The following is a 19,403-nucleotide window of genomic DNA, read 5'->3' on the forward strand; positions in this document are numbered from 1 at the left end:
CACCTCAACATTTTGTTTTACCTTCTAGAAGGATATTTACAAAATGAAAAAGAAATACTTATAGGGGTTGGAGAGATGGCTCTGTGGTGAAGAGTACTGACGCCTCCTCCAGAGGATTCGTGCCTGGTTCCCAGCGCTCCCATGTCATCTTACAACTGCCTGGAACTCCCATTCTAGGGGCTCTGGCAGCTTCTTTGGCCTTGGTGGGCACTACATGCACACAGTGCAAATACACACATGTAGAGAAAACACTGGTATGCATAACATTAAAAAATGGACAACAAAAAAATATATTTTAGACATTCATTTTATGAATGAGTGTTTTGCATCTGTGTGTGAGTGTGTGAAGGTGTATAAGTCTGTTAAAGTTTGTGATAATGTCGGGGCCTGTGACTGTATGTGTGATTATGTGAACATGTGCATATATATGAGTGTTTGTGTGTATGACAGAGTTGTAGGTGTCAGTGTGTGTTTTTGCTACTGTGTTTTCGAGTGTTAATGTAAGTGTGAGTGCATGTGTGGGCTTTTGTGTGTGACTGAGAGTGTGAGTGTGTATGTGAGCATGTCTGTGTTTAGAGTGCTAATATGTTTGCACATGTGTGGGGTTGTGTATGTGTGTGAGTGTGTGCATATGTGTCAAAAGCAAACAAACAAAAAACAACAAGAAAATATCGAGGAAAGAGGCCAGCATGCAGGAACACACCTGAAATTGCAACACCCAGGAGACGTAGGGAGTGGGAAGTGTAAAGCCAGCCTGGGCTACACAGTCGGAACTTGTCTCAACAACCTCTCCTCCCAAGCCAAGATAATACAAGACTTAATATAAAGTAGGCTACCCAATCAAGAGCATGCTTTAGTATAGGTGAGATGCACTAGCCCTTTTAACCAAATAAATAAACGACATTTGCTTAATAAATTTTTCTGAATAAAGACATCTTGTTTTAAAAGCAGAAAATTGTCCGGGTGGTGGTTGCACACACCTTTACTCCCAGTACTCAGGAGGCAGAGGCAGGCTGCTCGCTGTGAGGTTGAAGCCACCCTGGTCTACAAAGTGAGTCCAGGACAGTCAAGGCTACACAGAGAGACCTTGTATTTAATGCACCCACTCTTAAAAAGGCAGAAAGTTGGAGACTAGTAAGATGGCTTAGTGGTTGAGAGCACTTGCTGCCCTTCCAGAGGCTTGCAAAGATTTTTGAGCCCAGAAAGTAAACCTATACACTTACGAACATTTGACTTTTGACAAAGCTGCCAAAATCATACAATGGAAAAAGGATAGCATCTTCAACGAATGGTGCTGGTCTAACTAGATGTCTGCATGTTGAAAAATGTGAAAAGACCCATATTCATCACCCTGCACAAAACTAAAGTACAAATGGACCAAAGACTTCAACATAACAACAGACACACTAAATCTGAGAGAGGAAAAGTGGGGAAGAACCTTGAAGTCGTTGACAAAAGAGACAACTTGTATTTTTTCCTCTTGCAGCCTTCAATAGTCTTTCTCTGCTCTGTATATTTAGTGTTTTAGCTATGATGTGCCCTAGGGAGTTTCTTTTTTTGGCTCTATTTGTTGTTTTGGGTACTTGTTTTCTAGGAGCAGCTATAGAAAAGATCTCTGAAAGCCTAACCTTTGGTTGGCACATTAGCATCATAAAAGTCACTTTTGAAATTGAGTCTTTCTGCTGGCTGCCTATATGTTAGCTCTGTGCTCTAGGTCCTGAGAACAAACATCACTCCAAGCCCCTCTTCTCCCTCAAGTGAAGGATGCCACTCTTGCATCTCTTGGGATCATTAGCCTGTTTTTTCCTGGACAGGAATTGAGGGGCAGAGCCTATCAGTAGGCCCAAGTGGCAGGGGTCTGAATGTGACTGAGGAATCCAAGCCTTGCATGGGGTGGGGCCAGTGTCAGCTTCTATGTCAGCAATGAGGTCATTGGTGACTATGGGCTTTGGGAGTAGTCTCTACTTAGTGTTTCTCTGACTCATGCGGGACTCTGGAAGACCCCAGGCACACAGAGCCGCACAATGGGCATACCAATGTAGTACATACTGTGTGTTTCTTGAACTTTTCAGTGGTATTCGATTTACTAGGAACTATATAAGAAAATACAATATTGAAAAAATATTTACAGTATTAGTCTGGTTCTGAATTCACAAGAAAGGTATACTTTGAAAAGATACCTTAAGAACTGACAGTCAGCTTGGGAGAGGGTCACTATGCTCCTGGGTTTGGGTTGAGGGACTATGGGAGAAGCCTTCTGAGGAGGAGAGGTTGGGTTCTTCTGTTCCCTTTGAGGCATCAGGATTTCTGGCAAGGTGGCTGCAGTCTCCTGTGTATGCCATGGAAAAGGTGGGAAGAGAAGAGTTTGGGGAACAGCCTAAATGAAAGGATACTGCTGCCCAAGACTCCTATGGATGGCTATAAGGAAATTCCTCAGAGACCAAGGTTGACCCCTCACGATGGCCAGAATCAGCTCCCACTGAATAAGCACTGTCTCTGCCTAGAGTCTTGCCCTGCCTCTCTCGTATAGTTTTGGTCCTATGGAGCAGGGGCAGGGCTGAGCCCAGCAGAAGCAGGGCTGAGACAAAAGGGAAAGTGTGTGTCAGTGAAAACCTACTAGTAACTTGGAAAGCTCTTGTGATATAAAGGGCCTGTCTATGGTGATAGAGCAGTATTCTCTCAAGCAAGCAGACCTTGTTATTCTGTTTAAAGGGAATTTCCTTGATAGCTTACATTTATATTTTACTATACCAGCAGGCTCAAGAAATAAACATTAACACTTCATTTCTTTATTGAAATACAAATGCTCTGGAGATCAAAGCACATTAGTGTATTATTACTCGCAGAAAAAATATTCATCTGTATTTGGTGCTTGAGCGGTACTCAGGTATCTTCCGAAGTCTTCAGAGAAAGATGTTCAGGGAGGCAGGAAAATAGCTTCTGAGTGTTTAAAGCTTCTTACATCTCCTGTGTTGCTGTCTCCTTTTGTGAAACCATCTCTACAATGGGTGTGAGAAAGGAATTGGTTTAGCGCGGCACATTTTCACGATCATACTTGAAAACTTATCATGTAACTTTATATTTCAGTGATAAGTTATCAGTAAGTTATCTTGTAGAGATAAACCTGAGGTCTGATGAATACATAATTTTATATTGGGATGAGGGGCTGGCCAAGTTCCAGTGCTTCCCTAAAATGTGGGGCCCCTGGTTTCCATCCAAGCACTGTCAAAAAGCCTTGAAATTGTTCAAAGATTACATGTCTCGTTTCCTGCTCTACTGTTATCAACAATGGAAGATGTTAGCAGTTTTAGGCAGAGGCAGCAGTGTTTAAATCAGCTTGGTTTGTGAGTGCTGAGTTCAGCCTGTGAGCTATACCTAACTGAAACTCCTCCTATAAGGATAGAATTCTGGCTTAGTTTTGAGTCTTTCAAATAGGTTAGGATCATGAAGTCCCTAGCTGCAATAATTTGAATGATTTGTATGTCACAACCCCAGGATGACTCCACAGAGAAACCATACCTAAAAGATGCCAGCATTACAAGGAGTTGCACACAGCTGTATATGGAGCACATGCATATATACATCTCTCTGTGTGCATACATCTATTCACCTGTATGTAAGCAAAAAACTGTGTATATATAAAAATACCTATTTTATAAGTTAAAAGGTGCATGTAATTTATCTGCATGTGTAACGTATAGGTGTCTAAGAAGATAAAAGGTAGTTTACACTATTCTTTGTTTCTTTAACAAGTTAGGTTCTATTTTGAAATATCCCCTTTGTACATGAGGCTTCCTTACTCCATTTCTACTTACAAAGACCATAAAGCTCAAAAGTCACCCTGAGGGGCTGCAGAGATGGCTCAGTGGTTAGGAGCACTTGCGGCTCTTGCAGGAGGACCTGGGTTCGGTTCCCAGGATCTATCTTGGGTGGATCACCACCACCTGCACCTCCAGCTCCAGGAGATTTACACCCTCTTCTGGATGCTTTGGGCACCAGCACATGCTTTATATACAAGCACACACACACACATAATGAAAACAACAACAACAACAAAAATAAAGCTAAAAAGTCTTCAAGCAGAGTCATGTCAACAACAAAACACTTTCATGGATAGCATAAAGGAGTCGAAACCTAAAGGGAGTTCTAGAATGGCTGTCATGCCAAATGGCTTCCTTTGGTTTACTGACCTTCACTACTGCTTGAGTCACACCCATCCATCTGGCCAGTTGTTTTCTGGGGGTAAAAATCAGATGTTGAATATTTAGCATTATAGAGGAAAGAAAATGAGTGAGAGACATTTTATATTTTCTTAAAAAAAAAAAAAAAAAAAAAAAAACAACCCATGCATACACCTAACAAGCAATTTAAAAACCAACAACATAAGGCACCAAGAACCTCAAAAGATATGCTCCCAACAGTGGGTATGGTGTAGGAGATTCTGCCTCTAAAATAAAGAAAACAAAACAGAGCAAAATCCAGAAAACTAATGCAAACAGGAAAACAACCAGGGTGAGGTCCTTTGTCAGGATAGAAAGATAAACTCAAAAGAAGGTGGATTAATAGACAGCACAAGAGGATTCCAAATGTTCAGCAGGATGAGGACATTCAATGAGCTGATCATGTGGGGAATGAAATATTACATTTATTTTAATTATTTGGTGTGCACATGTGTGTGTGTGTGTGTGTGTGTGTGTATGTGCACGCACATGCACACATGCACACCCCTGCGCCCTCGTGCACCTGTGCAGCTTAGAGGATGCCTGATAGAAGTTAGTTTCCCTTTTCCTCCATGTGCCTTTGGATTTTGAGGATGGAGCGTTGGTTCCCCAGCCTGACAGCAAGTGGTTTTACCCATTGAACCATTATCACTAGCCCTGGGAAAGAAAATATTAAAAGCACAGCAGACAGAAGAGGAAATTCTGAAGGAAAGAAACCTCTCCACAGTACTGGCAGTCTTTTCCTGAATTTCTAAAATGAGGGGGGCTTTAGGAACTGGTTCTGGCAAGTTCCAGGCCAGCGTGGACCACAGACTATGATCATGTGTCAGAAAACAAGAATAAACAGCAAAAGAAAGCCCGATAAGCTGAACATGCCTTAGATTTCAGCTGCACACAAGCTCCTATGGAGCCATACTGCCCAATTTATAATCTGGTTTTTATGGACCATTTCCTGTGGAAAGGGTGACAAAAAGTGATGCAAAAAAAAAAAAAAAAAAAAAGAACGTTGGGGCCCAGGCTTGACAGTGCATTTAATACCAGCATTTGGTAGGCAGAGGTGGGTGGATCTCTTGAGTTTGACCCAGTGTGAACCACTCTGTGATTTCCAGGCCAGGATAAGAGTCAAAGAAAGACCCTGGAGGTGGCAGCTAAGGAAAAACAGCGTGCCAATGGGTTTATAGTTATATAAGGAATTAAAAGGAAAATAAACGATGTATGGATTTATCAAACATTTTAACAGGAGCAGGATGTCCCTCTACTGTCCCAACATTACCTCAGCCCTGATCTCTCTTGAAAAAGGACCTTACTAACCTAGCAGACATCGGCTGAAGCTTTCCACTTTGTTTCAGTTAGGCATTGTATGAAAACACCTTCATTCTCATTTTTGCATGCCTCTTACCCTTACCCTAGACCCATAGTGCAGGGCAGGGCTCAGGGTCTGCAGCCTGAACTCTCCAAGAGACTATTATTTCAAAAGGCAAGTGTTTGTGGGGACAGACAGGATGGCAAAGGGGGACACTGTAGTTGCCTGAAAGCCTGGTAACCTGAGTGTGATGCCTACGTGATGGCTCATCTACCATAACCCTGTGAGTTTCCTCCCATCTCCACGAGTGCCATGAGGCACGTACACACTCGCGCACAAACACATACAACTCGGCCTCAATCAGACTACTACCATCCCACCATCACTAAATAAATAAAATTAAATGTAAAATAACGACAAAAGCAGCATGCACTTCGCAATACTGGCTGTGCAGCTTGGACTCTCTGTCATGAGGGAGGTTCAATGAAGAGGCCATGGAAGATCCAGCCCAGCTTGGGCTACAGAGTTGAGAGCCCATAGCAGAGAAGCAGAAAAACCAAGAGCAGAAACAAAACAATCTCAAGCAAGTGGAACATGCCCTAAACCCTGATAGAGGTTCCCTGGAGACAGGGTTGGCCTGGAACTCACTGTGTAACTGCTCTCCCTGCCTCCACTTCCCAGTGAAACCGGAGATGCACTAACACACGCGGGCGAGTCTGTTTGATTTTTAATGTTTTGAAAGAGTGTTTCTCTTTGCAGCTGTGGCAGTTTGAAAGAGAAAGGACCCCACAGGTTCACATATTTGAATCTTTAGGGTATCAAACAATCCCCAGTTGGCAGAAGGGTTTGGAAAGAATTAGGAGTTGTGACCTTGTTGGAGGGGAGAGGAGGGTTTGACTTTTCAAAATTCATGAGGTTCTGAGTCTGTGTCTCTCTCTCTCTCTCTCTGCCTCATGGTTGTGTCTCAAGGTATGAACTCTCAGCTCCTTTTCTAACACCTTATTTTCCCACCTGATGCCATACTTCCCACCAGGAGGGTCATGGACTCACCCTCTGAAACTGTAAGCCCCAAATAAACGCTTGTTTTTAAGTAAGTTGCCTTGGTCATGGTGTCTTTTCACAACAAAAGAAAAGTCCCTAAGACATGGGAACTCTCCCCCGTAGCCCAGGCTTGACATACCCAGAACTAGGATGACTGGAAGGTGCCAGCATACCCAGTGTTGAGTCTTGTTTTTATTGACCATGTTTCTATGGGAAGGGAAACACAAAATAGAACACACCCAGCACAAAAAAAATCCCCCAAACAAGAACAAATACCCCACCGGCAGCTGAGAGAAAGGTGCCACCAGGTTCTGTGGTGCTTGCCTTAATACTAGTCTGTGGGAGGCAAAGGCAGGTAGCACTCAGTGAGTTCCATGACCACATGGGATGGTACATAGTGAGACCCTGGAGAGACAGGGTGTGTGCACCAATGCATCCATAAGTAAAAAACCTTAAAAACATATTAGGGACAGATTTATGACATTTCTAAATAAAGATAGAATGTTATTTTCTGTTATTTCAACCACTCAAACTTTCTCAGGTCACTTAACACGACCTTACTTATATGGAAGACATTGCCCAAAGTTTACCACTCTGACTCATTACAGTACTCTATGACAATACGTTCATTCCCATTGTCCTAGTTAGGGTTACTAATGCTGTGATGAAACACCGTGACCAAAACCAACTTGGACAGGAAAGGGTTTATTTTGCTCGCAGTTCCATATCACAGTTTATCATAAGCACTGAGGTCAGAAACTCAAGCCTGGAGGCAGGAGCTGACAATGCAGAGACCACTGAGCAGGGCTGCTTACTGGCTGACACCCCATGGCTTTCTCAGCCTGCTTTCTTTTTCTATTTTGTTGTTATTTATGTTTTTATTTTTGTTTTTTGAGACAGGGTTTCTCTGTGTAGCTTTGGCTGTCCTGGACTTAATTTGTAGACCATGCGCGTCTCGAACTCACAGCGATCTGCCTGCCTCTGCCTCCCAAATGCTGGGATTAAAGTCTTGAGCCACCCTTTGCCTGGTTCAGCCTGCTTTCTTATAGACCCCAGAAACACCAGCCCAGGGATGGGATCCCCTACAATGGGCTGGGCCCTCTCCCATCCATCACTAATTATGAAGATGCCCTACATACAGGCTTCCTACAGGCTGATCTTACAGAAACATTTTCTTGACTGAGGTGCCCTCCTGTCTGATGACTCTAGCTTGTGTCAAGTTGACCCCAAACTATCCAGCCAACCATTTTACAGGATTCTCACACTTACCCCAGCACACTAGTTTAGGATGCAGGATTCTGGCAGCCTTGATTTTGGAAGTGGTCATTATTTGGGATAAGAGATAGGTTGAGGAGAGAGCTCAGGAGGGAAAGGTGGTTGCTAACAAGCCTGATAATGAATCGCGTTCGATCCTGGGACTCACATGTTGGAAGGAGAGAACAGAGTAGAACAAGCTGTATTCTGAAGTCCCCAAGGGTGGAGTTACAACCTACACCCAGAGAAACTCATCTCCACAGCCACAAATAAAACAGAACAAATACATAATATGCAATTTAAAAGGAGTGGCAGGAGGAGGGCCAGGGTGAGAGCCCCCAGCCACCCTGAACTGCCATGTGCTCCCAACAGGACATCAGGCCAGGCTATAGGCTTACCTTTCTAAGGCACTGATGAAATGATTCCGCTTGAAAATTCGCTCCAGCTCCCGCAACTGCCATGGAGCGAACTTGCAGTGGAAGCAACAGTGGCGTCCCAGCACTGAGACAGGTTGCACCCTGGACTTAGGCACTGGCTCCTGCATCACATTTCCTGAGCCCTCCAAGTCCTTGGGGGCTGGCTTCACTGGCTGCTTCTCACTCTCCTGGCCAGTGCCTCTGGTGCCCTGGTCCTCTTGGTTACAATTATCTGCGCGGTCTGCAGCAGCGGCAGCAGCAGAGGGAAGGTCTCCATTCAATTCTATGCCTTCCGCTTTAGCGGCTGTGGCTCCGGACCCAGGCTGGCCCTGTCCACTCTCTCCTTCACTTATTTCCTCTCCAGCTGGCAAGGCCATCTGTGCCTTCACACCTGGAAGTGGGGGAAACAGACACAGCCAGGCTTCAGGGCTTAGCTTAGTGCCAAGGTGCCCTGAAGTGGCCTAGAAGCAGGCCACGCACAGCGCGAATGGAATCGCCCCTCCCGAACACCTCTCCCTTCCTGGACATCGCCAACCCTCCATTCCAAGCACTCACTGACCATTCAACTTTTCCTCATCCTCTTGAAGCCCTTCGTGAAGCAGGGAATTGGTGTTTCCACGCTCCATGTCCTGAATGCTCACTTGCAGCCTGCCTCAGCGGAGTCTGCGTAGGAGTCCCAGCAGTTAGGAAAGCCTAGCTCCTTAAACCAGGAAGAGTTTCTCTTCAAGCCCTTGGGGGCCGTAGCGCAGGTAACCAAGTATCCAATCATGGGTGCGCTATCCCAGCTTACATTTGACCTGCTGATGGGGGTTGAGCCCTGGAGGGACAAAGCAGAGCAGATGCCGGAAGGAGTAGGATACAGCTGCAGTAAGGGCGTGGTGCTTAGGCTTGTAGGGATGCACACGTGGCCCTCCAAGTCGCAGTTTCACCTTGGTGAATTAACTTCCTAGGCAAGGGGTCATGATCAACCGTGCTAACTGACTTGTAGTGAGGTAGCAAAGCTCTGGGGTCCTTGGAGAAGTGTTTTGAGAACCCCTCTTGGCTAGCTGTGGGTTCTTTTCCATGGCTTTAAACCCAGAGCTCAGGGCACAGAAGAAAGTGGATGTCTGTGTTCCAGGCCAGTTTGGTTTACAGAGCGGCCAGAAGCAAAATGAGATAATCCCCTCTCAAAAAGGAAAAAGAGTCTTTTGAGTCAGAGCCTTGTGCTTCACTAGGGGGCTCGGGTGTGGACTGGGGTGTGCTAATACTGTTAGGACTCATCACAAGTGTGGGCATTGTCCTATCTGTGCTGAGGTTCCCGACATTTCTCTTGAACTGGCCCTTCTTATGGTTTCTCTGGATGATCCAAGTGTCAAGAGTAGACCCGGGTCCCCACCCAGGAACTGTTAGGCAGCACCCTCCCTTGGCATGTGGTCACACTGGTCCCAGCTCAGCCAGTGTTTTTTTTTCTTCCCCCCAACAGGTTCTGGCCACTCTGAGACTGCAAAGAGCCTCCCAAAGACCTAGGCTGTGTAATTTCAGGCAATTCTTTTTCTTAACTGTGGATATTTTGCAGTCCTCGTGACAGAGTCAGTGTTCTTCTCCCACCAAAAGACATACCCCAGAATTCTGGAACTACCTTACCATGAAATCTATATATGCATTTTTCCTGCCCGTGTTTGTTCTTTGCTGTGAAACCTGAAAGTGCTGCTGTTAAGGCGCAGAGAACCTGCTAATTTACTTCTCCCTATTTCTGGTAGAGATGGCAAAGATAGCCTTTTTTTGTTTTGGAGATTGTAGCCTATGGCAGAGAGTCCTGGAACCTGTTCTGCAGCCATGGTTGGCCTCACACTCAGAGATCTAGCTGCCTCTGCCTCCCAAATGCTGGGATTAAGGCATGGGGCCCAGCACAGTCTCAGTGGTTTAATGTCTGTCATCTTAGCACTCAGGCGGCAGAGGGAGAAACACCAGAGTTTAGTCTTCAGCTACCAAGTTTGTTGAACTAATATGTACACACTGTCTTAAAAAATTTTAAAAAGAAAACCCGCCTGCTTTCCCAAATTATTATTTCCATTTTCAAATAAAGTAGGGCACAGTGAATCTCACTGAATTCTAAACTCACTGAAAGATGGTTTTTAAAATTTCTTTCTTTCTTTTTATTTTTTTCGAGACAGGGTCTCTCTGTGTAGCCCTGGCTGTCCTGGACTCACTTTGTAGTTCAGGGTGTCCTCGAAGTCTCAGAGCTCCAGCTGCCTATGCCTCCTTGTCTCCTGAGTGCTGGGATTAAAGGCCTGTGCCACCACATGTAGCATACTCACCTGGTTTCTGCAGTCACTCCAGGATATGTCCTAACATCTGAAGATTTGGAGCTAGGAACTTTACATGAGAGAGATTAATCTATGCTTGTCTTTCCGGATCTGGCTTATCTCCCTCAATATAATATTTTCTAGTTCTATCCACTTGCCTGCAGATTTCATTTTTCTTTACAGCTGAATGGTATTGAATACTGTATGTGTGCCACATTTTCATTATCCATTCATTAGTTGAAGGGCATTTAGGCAGTTTCCACTCCTCAGCTCTTATCATAGGGCAGCAATGAACACAGATGAGCAAAACTGTGGGGAAGAGGACGTTGAGTTGTTTGGGTAGATGCCAAGGAGTGGTCTAGCTGGGTCATCTGATAGATGTATTTTAGCTTTTTGCAGATTCTCCACAGTGATTTTCAGAGTAATGCCATTAGTTTGCAGCCTCCCCTACAGAACAAGGGCTCTGTTTTCCCACATCCTTGCCAGCGTTGTTGTCACAGCCGTCTGGAGTTTAACCATTCTGACTGGGGTGAGATGAGTGTTAAAGGGCTGGAGAGATGGCTCAGAGGTTAAGAGCACTGACTGCTCTTCCAGAGGTCCTGAGTTCAATTCCCCTCAACCACATAGTGGCTGACAACCATGTATAATGTGATCTGGTGCCCTCTTCTGGCCGACAGGGGTACAAACAGGCAGAACATTGTATACATAATGAATAAATCAATACATCTTTAAAAAAGTAGTTTTTCATTTGGAGTTTTCTAATTGCTCAGGACATTTAACACTTTTGAGACTTTTCCTTAGTCATTTTTTGTATATCTCGTATTCTGAGAACTCCCTGTTCAGCTCCATAGCTGCCACCTCCCCTTTTAAATTGAGTCATTTGTTTTCTTGATTTTAGTGGTTCTGTTTGATTGAGTGCTTGTAGATTATGGATATTATCCATTTATCAGTTGTGCTGCTGGCAAGCATTCCTATCTACTTTAAGGGCTTCCAAAAGCAATTTATTGGTTCAATGAAGTCCAAATCCAAATTCCCACATCACTGAAAGAATTAAAACACCAACATTAACAACAACAACAACAGCAACAACAACAACAATTGTTTCTTTTGCTGTAGGAAGGTTTTATGAGTTTCTATTTGTTAATTGTTCCTCCTCATTCTTGACCTATGGAGTCTTATTTAGAAAAACCTTTCCAAATAAGAAAACAAAACAAACAAACAAACAAAAAGAAAAAACTTTTGCCAAGGCATTGTGGCATATGCCTTTAATGACAGCAATCTGGAGGCAGACGCAGCTGAATCGCTGTGAGTTCGAGCCTAGCCCGGTCCACAACTTGAGTCCAGGACAGCCAAGGCTACACAGAGAAACCCTGTCTCTACAAATGTAAAAAAACAAACAAACAAACAAAAACAAAAGAACCCTTTGCTATGAGAATACTTTTTTCTTTTTCTTCCCCTCCCCTGTTTTAAAAAATATATTTTATTAATTAATTCATATCACATCTCAATGGTTATCCCCTCCCTTGTATCCTCCAATTCCTCCCTCCCTGCCATTTTCCTCTTACTCCCCGCCCCTATGACTGTGACTGAGGGGGACCTCCTCCCCCTGTATATGCTCATAGGGTATCAAGTCTCTTCTTGGTAGCCTGCTATCCTTCCTCTGAGTGCCACCAGGCCTTCATATGCAGGGGATGTGGTCAAATATGGGGCACCGGAGTTCATGTGAAAGTCAAACCCCACTCTCCACTCAACTGTGGAGAATGTCCTGTCCCTTGGCCAGATCTGGGTGGGGGCTACCTGTATATCTTATAGGGTGTTGCCTATGTTTTCACCCTTCAATATCAGTATTTCAAGTTTCACACTGAGTCCTTTAGTTCTTTAGTTCATTTGGCACCTCAACATTTTGTCTTACCATCTAGAAGAATATTTACAAGTTGGAAAAGAAATACTTATAGGGGTTGGAGAGATGGCTTTGTGGTGAAGAGTACTGATGGCTCATCGAGAGGATCCATGTCTGGTTCCCAGCGCTCCCATGGCAGCTCACAATTGCCTGTAACTTCCATTCTTTGGGCTCTGGCAGCTTCTTTGGCCTTGGTGGGCACTACATGCACAGAGTGCATATACACACGTGTAGGGAATGCACCGGTATGCATAAAATTTAAAAATGGACAACAGAAAGATATATTTTAGATATATTAATTCATTTTATGAATGAGGGTTTTGCATCTGTGTGTGAGTGTGTGAATGTGTATAAATCTGTTAACATTTGTGATGATGTCGGGGCCTGTGACTGTATGTGTGATTATGTGAACATGTGCATATATATGAGTGTTTGTGTGTATGATAGAGTTTTAGGTGTTAGTGTGTGTTTTTGCTACTGTCTTTTCGAGTGTTAATATAAATATGAGTGCATGTGTGGCTTTTGTGTGTGACTGAGAGTGTGTATGTGAGCATGTCTATGTGTTTAGAGTAATAATATGTGTGCACATGTGTGGGGTTGTATAACTCTGTGAGTGCGTGCTAATGTGTCAAAAGCAAACAAACAAATAACAAAAAAAATCGAAGAAAGAGGCCAGCATGCAGGAACACACCTGAAATTGCAACACCCAGGAGACGTAGGGAGTGGGAAGTGTAAAGCCAGCCTGGGCTACACAGTCGGAACTTGTCTCAACAACTTCTACTCCCAAACCAAGATAATACAAGTCTTAATATAAAGTAGGCTACCCAATCAAGAGCATGCTTTCTTATCATAGGTGGGATAGACTAGCCCTTTCAACCAAATAAATAAACGACATCTACTCAATAAACTTTTCTGAATAAAGACATCTTTTTTTTTTTTTTAAAGCAGGAAACTGTCTGGGTGGTGGTAGCACAGGCCTTTACTCCCAGCACTCAGGAGGCAGAGGCAGGCTGGTCGCTGTGACTTTGAGGCCAGCCTGGTCTACAAAGTGAGTCCAGGACTGTCAAGGCTACACAGAGAGACCCTGTATTGAAAGCCCCCACTCTTAAAAAAGGCAGAAAAGTGGAGACTAATACGATGGCTTAGTGCTTGAGAGCACTTGCTGCCCTTCCAGAGGCTTGCAAAGATTTTTGAACCCAGAAAGTAAACCTATACACTTACGGACATTTAATTTTTGACAAAGCTGCCAAAATCATACAATGGAAAAAGGATAGCATCTTCAACGAATGGTGCTGGTCTAACTGGATGTCCACGTGTTAAAAAATGTAAAAAGACCCCAATTCATCACCCTGCACAAAACTAAAGTACAAGTGGACCAAAGACCTCAACATAACAACAGACACACTAAATCTGAGAGAGGAAAAAGTGGGGAAGAACCTTGGAGTTGTTGGCACAGGAAACAACTTGTATTTTTTTGTCTTGCAGCTTTCAATAGTCTTTCTCCGTTCTGTATATTTAGTGTTTTAGCTATGATGTGCCCTAGGGAGTTTCTTTTTTTGGCTCTATTTGTTGTTTTGGGTACTTGTTTTCTAGTAGCAGCTATAGAAAAGATCTCTGAAAGCATAACCTTTGGTTGGCACATTAGCATCATAAAAGTCACTTTTGAAATTGAGTCTTTCTGCTGGCTGCCTATATGTTAGCTCTGTGCTCTAGGTCCTGAGAACAAACATCACTCCAAGCCCCTCTTCTCCCTCAAGTGAAGGATGCTTCTCTTGCATCCCTTGGGATCATTAGCCTGGTGTCTCCTGGATAGGAAGTGAGGGGCACAGGCTATCAGTAAGTCCAAGTGGCAGGGGTCTGAGTCTGACTGAGGAATCGCAGCCCTGCATGGGGTGGGGCCAGTGTCAGCTTCTACATCAGCAATGAGGTCATTGGTGACTATGGGCTTTGGGAGTAGTCTCTACTTAGTGTCTCTCTGACTCACGCGGGACTCTGGAAGACCCCAGGCACACAGTGGATACAATAATGTAGTACATCCTGTGTGTCTCTTGAACTTTTAAGTGGTATTTGAATTACTAGGAACTATTTGAGAAGATACAATATCAAAAAAATATTTTCAGTATTAGTCTGGTTCTGAAATCCCTAGAAATGTATACTTTGAAAAGAAACTTTAAGAAGCGCCAGTCAGCTTGGGCACTGGGGAATAGGGTCACTATGTTCCTGGGTTTGGGTGGGGGGCTATTGGAGAAGACTTCCTGAGGAGGAGAGGATGGGTTCTTCTCTTCCCTTTGAGGCAACAGGACTTCAGGCAAGGTGCCTGCATTCTCCTGTGTATGCCATGGAAAAGGCGGGAAGAGAAGAGTTTGGGGAACAGCCTAAATGAAAGGGTGCTGCGCAAGACTCCTATGGATGGCTATAAGGAAATTCCTCAGAGACCAAGGTTGACCCCTCACGATGGCCAGAATCAGCTCCCACTGAAAAAGCACTGTCTCTGCCTAGAGTCTTGCCCTGCCTCTCTCGTATAGTTTTGGTCCTATGGAGCAGGAGCAGGGCTGAGCCCAGCAGGACAGGTGAACACAAGAGAAAGTATGTGTCAGTGAAAACCTACTAGTAACATGAAAAGCTCTTGTGATATAAAGGGCCTGTCTATGGTGGTAGAGCAGCATTCTCTCAAGCAAGCCGACTTTATTTCTTAATTTAAAGAGCTTTTCTTTGATAGCTTACACATATATTTTACTATACCAGCAGTCACAAGAAATAAACATTAACATTTCATTTCTTTATTGAAATACAATCACTCTGGAGATCACAGCATAATAGCATACTGTTACTGGTCGAAAAACAAATTATCCGGGTTTGGTGCTTAAGCGGTACTCAGGGCTCCTCCGAAGTCTTCAAAGAAAGATGTTCCGGGAAGCAGGAAAGTAGCCTTTGAGTGTTTAAAGCCTCTTATATCTCCTGTGTTGTTCTCTCCTTTTGTGAAACCATCTCTACAATGGGTGTGAGAAAGGGATTGGTTTAGCGCGGCACATTTTCACGATCATACTTGAAAACATATCATGTAACTTTATTGTTCAGTGATAATTTATCGATAATTTATCTTTCAAAGATGAACCTGGAGTCTGATGGATATATAATTCTGTAAGGGGATGAGGGGCAGGCACAGGATCCAGTGCTTGCATAAACTGTGGGGTCCCTGGTTTCCATCCAAGCATTGTCAAATAGCTCGGAAAGTGTTCAGAGTTTGCATGCCTCGTTTCCTGTTCTACTGTAACCCACAATGGAAGTTGTTAGCATTTTCAGGCAGTGACAGCAGTGTTTACATCAGCTTTGTTTGCGAGTACTGAGTTCAGCCTGTGAGCTATACCTAACTGAAATTCCTCCTGGAAGGATAGAATTCAGGCTTAGTTTTGAGTCTTTCAACTAGTTTAGGATCATGAAGTCCCTAGCTGCAATAATTTGAATGATTTGTATGTCACAACCCCAGGATGACTCCACAGAGAAACCATACCTAAAAGATGCCAGCATTACAAGGAGTTGCACACAGCTGTATATGGAGCACATGCATATATACATCTCTCTGTGTGCATACATCTATTCACCTGTATGTAAGCAAAAAACTGTGTATATATAAAAATACCTATTTTATAAGTTAAAAGGTGCATGTAATTTATCTGCATGTGTAACGTATAGGTGTCTAAGAAGATAAAAGGTAGTTTACACTATTCTTTGTTTCTTTAACAAGTTAGGTTCCATTTTGAAATATCCCCTTTGTACATGAGGCTTCCTTACTCCATTTCTACTTACAAAGACCATAAAGCTCAAAAGTCACCCTGAGGGGCTGCAGAGATGGTTCAGTGGTTAGGAGCACTTGCGGCTCTTGTAGGAAGACCTGGGTTCAGTTCCCAGGATCTATCTTGGGTGGATCACCACCACCTGCACCTCCAGCTCCAGGAGATTTACACTCTCTTCTGGATGCTTTGGACACCAGCACATGCTTTATATAGAAGCACACACACACACACACACACACACACACACACACACACACACACACACACACACTGAAAACAACAACACCAAGAAAAAACATGAAGTTAAAAAGTCTTCAAACAGAGTCATGTCAACAACAAAACAATTTCATGGATAACATAAAAGAGTCCAAACCCTAAAGCAAGTTCTGGAATGGCTGTCCTGCCAAATGGCTTCCTTTGCTTACTGACCTTCACTAGTGTTTCAGTCACACCCATCCATCTGGCCAGTTGTTTTCTGGTGGTAAAAAGGCAGATGTTCAATATTTAGCATTTTAGAGGAAAGAAAACATGTGAAAGACATTTTATATTTACTTTAAAATGGAAACCCATGCATATCCCTTTTAAGCAATTTAAAAGTCAACAACATAAGGCACCAACAACCTCAAAAGAAATGCTCCTAACAGTGGGTATGGGGTAGGAGATTCTGTCTCTCCAATTATAAAATAAAAGAAAACAAAACTAAGCAAAATCCACAAAACTAATGTATATAGGAAAAAACCTGTGTGAGGTCCTTTGTCCGGATAGAAAGATAAACTCAAAAGAAGATGGATTAATAGACAGCCCATGAGGATATCAAATGTTCAACTGGATGAGGACATTCAATGTGCTGATCTTGGGCGGAATGAAATATTACATTCATTTTAATTATTTGGTGTGTGTGTGTGTGCACGCATGCACCAGAACACACACATGCAAACACGCACACCCCTGTGCTCTCATGCACCTGTGTAGCTTAGAGGATGCCTGATAGAAGTTAGTTTCCCTTTTCCACCATGTGCCTGTGGATCCTGAGGATGGAGCGTTGGTTCCCCAGCCTTTCACCAAGTTTTTTTACCCACTGAACCATTATCACTAGCCCTGGGAAAGAAAATATTAAAAGCACAGCAGACAGAAGAGGGAATTCTGAAGGAAAGAAACCTCTCCACAGTACTGGCAGTCTCTTCCTGAATTCCTAAAATGAGGGAGGCTTGAGCAACTGGTTCTGGCAAGTTCCAGGCCAGCGTGGACCACAGACTATGATCTTGTGTCAGAAAACAAGAATAAACAGCAAAAGAAAGCCCAATAAGCTGAACATCCCTTAGATTTCAGCTGCAAAAAAGTTCCTATGGAGCCATACTGCCCAATTTATAATCTGGTTTTTATGGACCATTTCCTGTGGAAAGGGTGACAAAAAGGAATGCCAACAAAAGAACGTTGGGGGCCAGGCTTGACGGTGCATTTAATACCAGCATTTGGTAGGCAGAGGTGGGTGGATCTCTTGAGTTTGACCCAGTGTGAACCACTCTGTGACTTCCAGGCCCGGAAGGGACTCATAGAGAGACCCTGGAGGTGGCAGTTAAGGGAAAAAAAAGTGTGCCAATGGGTTTATAGTTATATAAGAAATTAAAAGGAAAATAAACGATGTATGGATTTATCAAACATTTTAACAGGAGCAGGATGTCCCTCTACTCTCCCAACGTTACCTCAGCCCTGATCTCCCTTGAAAAAGGACCTTACTAACCTAGCAGACATCGGCTGGAGCTTTCCACTTTGTTTCAGTTAGGCATTGTATGAAAACACCTTCGTTCTCATTTTTGCATGCCTCTTACCCTTACCCTAGACCCGTAGTGCAGGGGTCAGGGTCTGGCAGCCTGAACTCTCCAAGAGACTTATTTCAAAAGGCAAGTGTTTGTGGGGACTGACAGGATGGCTAAGGGGGACACTGTGGTTGCCTGAAAGCCTGGTGACCTGAGTGTGATGTCTACATGACGGCTCATCTACCATAACCCTGCGAGTTTCCTCTCACCTCCACGTGTGCCACGAGGCACGTACACACTCGAGCACAAACACATACAACCCCTCCACACACGCCACTACCATCCAACCCCCACCACCAAACAAATAAAATTAAATAAATTATTTGTAATAAAAAAAAAAAAAAACAAGTACGTGTCGGGGACCAGGGAGAAACTCAACGGTCACTGTAGGTCAGTACGTGCTCCTCTCAAATAGGAATTTAGGCCAGGCAGTCTCCTCACCTTGCTTCTCCACTGATGAAGTGATTAATCCGGAAAATTCGCTCCAGTTCCTCCAGCTGCCACTGGGTAAATCTTTGGCGCAAGCGAAATCGAGGCACCTGCCTGGGCACAGGCTGTATACTTTTGCCCTCCGCGCCCTCAGGAGTTGGCTGGTTTGGTTGCTGCTCATTCGCCTGGCCACCTTCGGCACCATTATCTTTTTTGTACGTGCCTTCATCTACATGGCCTGCAGCACCAGCCGCGGAGGGACCGTCGCCACTGAATTCTTTCCCTCCTCTCCCTTCTGCTGCCGCGACTTCCCGTGCCAGCTCGCCCTGTCCTCTATCTTCCTCATTTCTTCCCTCTTCGAGTAGTAAAACCTTTGAACCTGGAAGTGGGGAAACAGAAAGGTCAGGGGTCGGAGATTGGCATCGGTGTGAAGTCGCAGTGATGCCGGCAGTTCACGGCCCCTGTCCAGCCGTCTCCCTGGAACCACGGCTGTTACTCCCATGGAGATTGTTAAATCAACATTCCAAACTACATACAGCCATTCCCTATACCCTCATCCTCATCAACCCCCAGACTTAACAAGTAGTTGATGTTTTTAATGCTCCACACCTTGGGTACTGTCCATTTCGGCTCTACATCTGAAAACTGAACTGAAACCTCTGATAGTTCTGTTGTAATTCTGGTAACAGAACAAAGTAGTGACCCTTGACCCGGAAGAGAATTCTTCCAGCCCATTCCATACTACTATGTCCAGTAACGGATGTACTATCCTGGCTTCATGCTCATCACCTGTTGTTAATGGGTTGAGCTCTGAGGTGCTCGAGTGAGAGCAGTTTGGTGCTGTTGCGATGAACAGGATGTGTTTGCAGGGAGGGCACAGTCCTTGGGCAAGTGGAAAGGCAGAAAGAGCCCTTTAAGCTCATCACAGCTGAGTCCTCTGGCCT

General features: G+C 44.1%; 1 protein-coding gene and 1 pseudogene across 1 annotated transcript; both read right to left on the reverse strand.

The window, feature by feature from the left end:
• Positions 1-2,948: 2,948 nt before the first annotated feature.
• Positions 2,949-8,860, reverse strand: LOC127184978 (homeobox protein Rhox5-like). Its single transcript, XM_051141468.1, has 4 exons — positions 8,794-8,860; positions 8,217-8,625; positions 4,191-4,236; positions 2,949-2,999 (listed from the first exon to the last, which is right to left on the reverse strand). The coding sequence occupies exons 1-4, from the start codon at positions 8,858-8,860 to the stop codon at positions 2,949-2,951; spliced, it is 573 nt and encodes a 190-aa protein (XP_050997425.1).
• A 6,498-nt stretch (positions 8,861-15,358) lies between these two features.
• LOC127185660 (rhox homeobox family member 2-like) lies at positions 15,359-19,245 on the reverse strand (annotated as a pseudogene).
• Between the last annotated feature and the right edge of the window lie 158 nt (positions 19,246-19,403).

This window comes from Acomys russatus, chromosome X, assembly GCF_903995435.1.
Source record: "Acomys russatus chromosome X, mAcoRus1.1, whole genome shotgun sequence".
NCBI classification, from domain to species: domain Eukaryota; kingdom Metazoa; phylum Chordata; class Mammalia; order Rodentia; family Muridae; genus Acomys; species Acomys russatus.